Source organism: Thecamonas trahens, assembly GCF_000142905.1.
Source record: "Thecamonas trahens ATCC 50062 unplaced genomic scaffold supercont1.42, whole genome shotgun sequence".
Lineage (NCBI taxonomy): Eukaryota > Apusomonadida > Apusomonadidae > Thecamonas > Thecamonas trahens.
The window spans coordinates 226,510-233,262 of record NW_013657638.1 but is presented as its reverse complement, the minus strand read 5'-3'; the positions used below and the strand labels follow the sequence as shown (position 1 = coordinate 233,262).

At 66.3% G+C, this 6,753-nt stretch overlaps 4 protein-coding genes across 4 annotated transcripts in view; 3 read left to right on the top strand and 1 right to left on the bottom strand.

Annotated features, from left to right (window-relative positions):
• Nucleotides 1–66: 66 nt before the first annotated feature.
• On the top strand, nucleotides 67–1,151 carry AMSG_08532 (UBX domain-containing protein; the record flags this gene model as incomplete). The annotated part of the gene is made up of 2 exons (XM_013899758.1): nucleotides 67–105; nucleotides 258–1,151. The coding sequence occupies 2 exons, from the start codon at nucleotides 67–69 to the stop codon at nucleotides 1,149–1,151; spliced, it is 933 nt and encodes a 310-aa protein (XP_013755212.1).
• Nucleotides 1,152–1,185: 34 nt separating this feature from the next.
• On the bottom strand, nucleotides 1,186–3,237 carry AMSG_08531 (trypsin domain lipoprotein; the record flags this gene model as incomplete). The annotated part of the gene is made up of 3 exons (XM_013899757.1): nucleotides 1,186–2,016; nucleotides 2,116–2,901; nucleotides 3,192–3,237. The coding sequence occupies 3 exons, from the start codon at nucleotides 3,235–3,237 to the stop codon at nucleotides 1,220–1,222; spliced, it is 1,629 nt and encodes a 542-aa protein (XP_013755211.1). The 3' UTR covers nucleotides 1,186–1,219.
• A 545-nt stretch (nucleotides 3,238–3,782) lies between these two features.
• On the top strand, nucleotides 3,783–6,211 carry AMSG_08530 (uncharacterized protein; the record flags this gene model as incomplete). The annotated part of the gene is made up of 2 exons (XM_013899756.1): nucleotides 3,783–4,938; nucleotides 5,068–6,211. 2 exons carry the CDS (start codon nucleotides 3,783–3,785, stop codon nucleotides 6,198–6,200), a joined length of 2,289 nt encoding a protein of 762 aa, XP_013755210.1. The 3' UTR covers nucleotides 6,201–6,211.
• Nucleotides 6,212–6,410: 199 nt separating this feature from the next.
• AMSG_08529 (uncharacterized protein) overlaps nucleotides 6,411–6,753 on the top strand; it is a 1,070-nt gene continuing 727 nt past the window's right edge. The window contains exon 1 of the mRNA XM_013899755.1: nucleotides 6,411–6,576. Within this exon, the coding sequence (XP_013755209.1) occupies nucleotides 6,437–6,576 (140 nt within the window). The 5' untranslated portion in view covers nucleotides 6,411–6,436. The remainder of the gene's footprint in view (nucleotides 6,577–6,753) is intronic.

Sequence of the window (6,753 nt, the reverse complement as noted above, 5' to 3'; positions counted from 1 at the left end):
CCCCCCCCCCCCCCCCCCCCCGTGCATACTCACCCCTCCCCCTTCCCGCCCTTCCACCAGCCGCACATGGTGCACTCGATGCGGCCATCGCTGCCTTCTTCGATGGTCCGTCTGCTGCTCCTGCTCCTCCTGCTGCTCCTGCTGCCCGCCCATCGTCATCGTTGGCCTCTGCTCGGTCATCGGCTCCGCCGCCTGCCGCCTCTCGCCGCCCGCCGCCATCGTCTGGCTCGCGCATCCGGACCTTTGCTGATCTTCAGGCTGCGGGCAACGGGGATGGTGATGATGATGGGGATGATGCCAACGAGTACTATGCTGGCGGTGAGCGGTCCGGGGTGGCTGTTCAGGGCCGCCCGGACAAGCGCTCCAAGCGTGGCGAGGCGGCCGACATGATGGACGCCTTCAAGGCCCTTGGCGCCAAGCAGGGCGGGTCGGAGGACATGGATCCCGCCGCACAGCCTGCTACCACGCCGGCCTTTGCTGGCACGGGCTTCCGCCTCGGGAACACCGTCTCCGGCTCGACTCCGCTGCCGCCGCCCACGTCGGCCGCTGCCGCCGCAGGGCCACAGGGTCCCATCAAGAAGGTTGTTCACATGTGGGCCAACGGGTTCTCAGTCGACGATGGCCCGCTGCGTGCCTTTGACCTTCCGGCCAACAAGACCTTCCTCGACCAGCTCAAGGCCGGTCGCATGCCGTCCGAGTGGGCCGCAGAGCTCCGTGGCCGCGAAGTCGCGGTCTCGCTCATGGACCACGGGCCCGAGGAGTACAAGGAGCCGCCCAAGCCCAAGTACGTTGCCTTTGCCGGCTCGGGCCAGACGCTTGGCTCGTCGTCCAGCGTCAATGTCGACATGACTCCAGTTGCTTCCGCGCCGGCCTCCTCCGCCGCGGGCGCTGCCGTGCCGGCCGCCATCGCCGTCGACGATGCCAAGCCCACCACCCAGATCCAGATCCGCCTCGCCTCGGGCGAGCGTCACTCGGCGACGTTCAACACCACCCACACCGTCAACGACCTCTACACCTACGTCCAGGCCCTCTCCCCTGGCGTCACTTTTGTCCTCCGCGCCTCCTTCCCGCCCAAGCCGATCGCGGCCTCGGACGCCTCGCTCGCCGATGCCGGCCTTCTCAAGGCCGCCGTCATCCAGCGGCTGACATAGTGTAGTTGTCCGAGCTCCGTCTCGCAGTGAATGCCGCTCCCTGTGTCCCTTTACTTCTCTCGCCACCATCAACGTGACAATCCCATGAGCACATCGCTCTCGCACGGATCCTGCTGGAATACAAACGGCGACGGCCGGCTTGCAGCTTGCGCCATTGCTGCGGCGCGCGCGTCGAGCGCAATGCCGTCGTCGAAAGGCGCGTATCTGCCGCTGCGCGATCGCCGGCGCAGGACAACGCCGGTAGCTGCCACTGCCGCGACCACAATGACGACCGCAAAGACGACCGCGATCACGGTCGTGCTCTTTCCCGGTCGCGGCCGTCTTGGCGAGCTCGGCGCTGCCGCAGGCACCAGTGTGACGCTGACCTCGCCAGCCAAGACCGTGACGACCGGTGTCAGGCCGGCCACGTCGCTTGCATCGAGAGCCACCGTTCGGAACTTGCCGCGGCAGACGGCGCAGGACGCGATGTGAAAGATGGTTCCAGGGGCAGGCGTGTAGCTAACACTCAGCCGCAGATGCCCGTTGATCACCAGCTCGCCTGAGACAGCCAGAGCGACGCTGGTCGACGGTGCTGCCTGCGATGCGTCGAGGCGGACTTGCAACTGCGACGTCGACGCTAGCAGAAATGCAGCCGTCTCGACCGCATTGCCGCCGCGGAGAATCAGTTCGGCTCGCTGCTGTAGATTCATGCCAGCGGCGCCCGAGACTGCGAGGACAGCTGATCCAGGTGTGCCGTCGGCAATAGTTAGGGATGCTCCAGATGCAACGGTGACGGTGCCAAGGAACGCCGCGTGCGCGTCGGCGAGCACCGCCGCCGTTCCGTCGATAACGACATGAGGCTGCGCATAGATGCCTGCGAGTGCACCTGTGAGATGCGTTGGTGGCGGAGCCGGCGGCGAGGGCGGCGGCGGTGGTGACGGCGGCGGCGAGGGCGGCGGCGATGGACATGCGGCGTTGCCTCCACCGGCGGTGGTGGTGGCGGCCGCCGACGGCGTGGCCGTCGTGTAGAGCGTGCCGTTCATGATCGATGCCATCCAGCCAAGGTAGGCTGTTACCCGGGTGTTGACTGCCCAGAACCGCGGATGGCCGCAGGGAGAGTCGTCGTCGTCGGGGTTGCCGCCAAACGAGGTCAGCGCCACCTGCACAATGCCACCGTCCTCGGATCGGGCCCAGAGCGGGCCGCCCGAGTCGCCAAGGCACGAATCGTGACCAGAGATGCACTCTTGTCCGGCGCAGAGGTGCGATGGGAGGATGTCGACGTGCTCTTCTTCGTAGTTGGCCTGGCAGAGCGCGTTTGGCTGGACCAGTGTCTGGACCTCTTGCAACCTGTCGGGCTCGCCGGTGGCATTGATCGTGTCTGCGCCCCATCCGGTGATGGTGACCACAGCGTAGTCTGGAGGATCCGTGTCTGCAAGCCGGGCCACTGCAATGCCTTCCCGACTTGGCACCGGCTTCGCGAGGCGGAGCAGACCAATGTCATAGTACGTTAGATCGTCGTCGTCGTAGCCAGCGTGAAGAAAGATGGCGTCGCCCTGGACCATGTCGGCGCTCGTCACCTCCGACCGATTGGTCTTGCCAGCAAAGATCCACATATCCTCCGGATGATCACGATCGTCGTAGAGACAGTGCGCGGCGGTGAGGACCCAGAGCGAGTGAATGAGCGTTCCTCCGCAGTTGACAAAGTCATCGCCAGGCGTCAGCGCAACTTGCCCTGGATACGCTCCAGGCGGCGCAGGCGTGCCGCCCACCACTCGCGGAGAGAGCCGGCCCCATCCTCCTCCTCCATTACTTCCATCGCCAGCTGCCTCTGCCACTCTGCCGCTTGTAAGGCTTGCCATCAGCGCCACGAAAAAATAGGCGACAGCCACAGCGCGTGCCGACCACTTCCGGCCGCCAGCCATCCCGCCAGCCGTCTTGCCCGAAGCCTTCCGCCTACCACCCTCCAAGCCACGTCCCTGCCTTCCTCCGCCCATCTTCGCCTACGGTCTTCCTGGGCGAGTCGAATGTCGTCCACTTGCAGTTGTGCGCCTGAATGAGGACGGAAGCGGTTGGCTCGCTCACGTGTCGCGGGTGGCGCTTCGTTCATGTCGCCGCTGAGGAAAAAAAATGGCAGGGCTGGTTGACCATGGGCGGGTAGCCAAAGGTGATGGAGACGTAGTTGGGGTGGCAGTGGCAGGGGGGGGGGTTCCATGGAGATCAGGCAAAAGTAGCATGTGTCAATAGTGATGTGAGTGTATCCGCATGTCATGGATGCGATGGAGAGTGGTGGTAGAGTGCCCAGATCGGTGGTTGGATCGGGTCTACCTCGGGCAGACCTCGCGGCGGTTTTTTCTCCTCCCGCCACCATACTCCTTCCCATCAATCACTGTCGACGGGCTCTTTGGGTTGTTGTGGTAGCCGAAGAAGAGCTGTGACACGAAACAAAGCCCCAATGTCCGCGGCTGCTCTTCCAGCCTGTTTCTACTCGTGTAGCACCTCAGGAGACAACAGCGAGGATAGAAAAAAAAAGAGGTCTTTGTCGAGCGGCAAGTAGAGCCCGCGCCGGGCCCTCGCCCCGGTCGAGCTGGCTGGTGCGTGAGTAGGCACACGTGTCTGCAGAGTCAGAGCAAGCACGAGGCAAGCAGGAGCGGCATGGCAGGGCTCTCTGCAGCGCTGCGCTCGGAGAACACGTCGCTGCGGATTCAGGCGACCAAGCTGCAGCAGGTTGTCCGCGAGCTGGCTGAGGAGAACGCGGCGCTTCGGCAAGAGGTGGCTGCGCGGGAGGCAGCGGCAGCCAAGGCGCAGCGCGGGCGGCTGTGGCAGCGGCGGGGCTCGGCGGGGCATGTTGGGCCAGAGGCTGCGCGAGCGCGGGCGGTGACCCGGGCCGAGGCCGAGGCTGCGGCTGCCGAGGCTGTGGCTTGGGAGGACGAGGCCCGCAGGTGGGAGGTGGCTGCTGGCGAGGCTGCCGACGCGCTGGCCGCTTCGCAGGCCCGGGCCGAGGAGCTGGAGGCACTGGTTCTGGATCTAAAGGGTGCGTACGAAGCACTGTGTGACAAGTACGAGGCGCTGCTCAAGGCCGAGGCCCGCGCCGGTCTAGGTCCGGCCCAGCGTCCGGTCTCGGGCCTCAAGGACGAGCTGCTGGCCACGCTGCGTGCGCGGGTGAGCTCGGGGAACGATCCGGCGCGGGTCCAGCTACAGCTCGAGGCCCAACTGGCAGAGCAGACTCAGATCATCGACGACCAAGCGCGGAGGCTGGAGATGCAGGCTGCGCTGATTGCCCAGTACAAGCGGGATCTGGCCGCGGCCGAGGCCCGCAGTTCGCGCGGCCCGCAAGCGTCGGCTGCACGCGACCCCGTTGCGTGGTCGCGCTCGATTGACGCCGATGCCACAGCCATCCAGGCTGCGGTTCGCACCCCTCGTCGCACTGTAGCCACGGCGTTGTCGCCTGCCCGCCCGCGCCCACGCAACAGCTCGCGCTCGCGCTCGCCGTCGCCCCAGCCGTCGCCCCTGCGCCGCCACCCGCCGGCTTCACCCCTCGAACCCAAGCTCGACGATGAGACTCGTGCTATGCTCGCTCGTATGGACTCTATCGCTCGAAAGGAAGAGCCCGAGCGTGGGCCGGTGACCACCGGTGCAGACGGAAGCGAGGGCGCGGGCGAGCCTCTGCGGGGGCGCGGGAGCGGGCGGGGACGCGGGCGCGGGCGTGGGCGCGGACGTGGGCGGGGAGGCGGGCGCGGGCGCGGGCGAGGCGATGGACGCCCGACCCGTGCAGCGCGGGCGAGCGCCATTCAGGTTGCCGACCGAACCCGTAGGCGGAGTTGATGCGACAGCGGTTGCACACAGGCGCCGAAGGCTCGTTTTCAGCGCGACTCACTTTGTGGCTCACCACACCGCACCCCACGTACACACACCAGCATGCGCCCCACAACACTGGCAGTGGTAGTGGCGCTTCTGGTGTGCGTGCAGCTTCTGGGCGCAGCCGGTGACTCGGTGCTGGACATGTATGTCTCGCCGCGCGGGGCGCTGGTGACCGTGGCGCGGGTGGCGGTCGACACCTCTGACCGTGAGGTGGTGGCCGACTCGGCCGAAGGCGAAGAGGCTGTACCGTCGTTCGAGGTAGACTTGCTGGTGATGGACGCAGCGCTTGTGGGAGCAATGTTTGTAGACCCTGCGCACCGGGCGTCGATTGCGTTTGTCGGCATGAATCTCATGCTCCTGCCGCTGCTCGAGGTGTCCGAGCCGGAGGTGGCGGCGGTCGTTGTGCCAGACTTTGTTGTTGACGACGAGGAGGACGCTGTCGTCCCCCGCGCGCTGATCATCGGCCTCGGCGCCGGCTCGGTTGCCACTCGGGCCCGCACCATCCTCGGGTGGTCGGTCGATGTGCTCGAGCGCGATGCGGCGGTTGTTAACGCTGCTGTCGCCCATTTTGGCTACAAGCGGACGTCGGATTCCGGCCGGACCCACGTGACGTCGCTGGCCAAGTTCCTTCAGCGGGCCACAAACGGCGCCCAAACATACCAGGTCGTCATCCACAAGCTCTTTACCGGCAAGGCGGCGCTCGACACGCTCTCTGTCGAGACCTTTGCCGACATCCGCACCAAGCTGCTCGCACCGGGCGGGATTCTCGCGGTCAATCTGGTGTGCGCGCCGTCTGGGTCGGGCGTCGCCCTTACTCGCGCAGTCGAGGCGACGATCCGCGCCGCCGGCTTTCCCGACCTCCGCATTGCGGTCGAGAATCCCGCCGACGACGTCACCAACGTGCTGTTCCTCGCCCGCGAGCTGGCGGCCGACTCGGAGTGGTCCTTCCACATTCCGCCGTCCGAAAGCGCCCTGCTCCATGCGCACGCCCGCGGCGACGCACCCGGCCTCGAACCCTCACCAGGGCTAGAGCCTGTGGTCATCCGCCGTGGCAGCGCCTATCCTGATCTCGCTGCCCACGCCGCCGTCGTCGTCCAATCGGCCGAGAACCATGCCGAGCACGTTCTTGGCGGCCTCTTCCCCTCGATCCTCGCCGCCATCCCCGGCCGTAGCCCCAACCCTAACCCCAGCCCCGACCACCATGAGCTGTAACATCTCCCCCCTTTTTCTTCTTTTCCATGATTTGCCGCTATCAGGCGGCTATCACAGCCTGGGGCCTCAAATAGCCGTCCGCCCACCAAATGCCCACACAACCTTCTTTGCCCGAAACGGCCACCGGCCAGCCGGCACCGCCACCGGCACCGCCTCCGTCTTCGGCCTCGGTCGGCTCCAGTCCAACGTGTCGGTGAGGCCGAGCCACTCATCTTCCTTCTTCCCAACGAGACACAATGGCGACTGGAGACTTCCGCAACCTCGATGTGGAGACCATGATCGACGACCACTTTGTGGCCGAGGAGACGACCGACGTTGCCGAGGTCATGGCCCGTGTTGAGGCCAAGGAGGCCGAGATCAACTCGATGCTCTCGCGGTACGGCCACACCTTCCCCCGCTCCCTCTTCCCTCCCCCTTCCCTCCCTCTCCGCTCTCGTCCCCCCCCTCCCTCCCTCTCCCCTCCCCCTCCCCCTCCACCTTCTCTCCCCTCCTCTCCCATCTCCCTGCCCCTCCCCCCCTCTCCCCCCGTTTCCCCTCTCCGCATACATTAGCC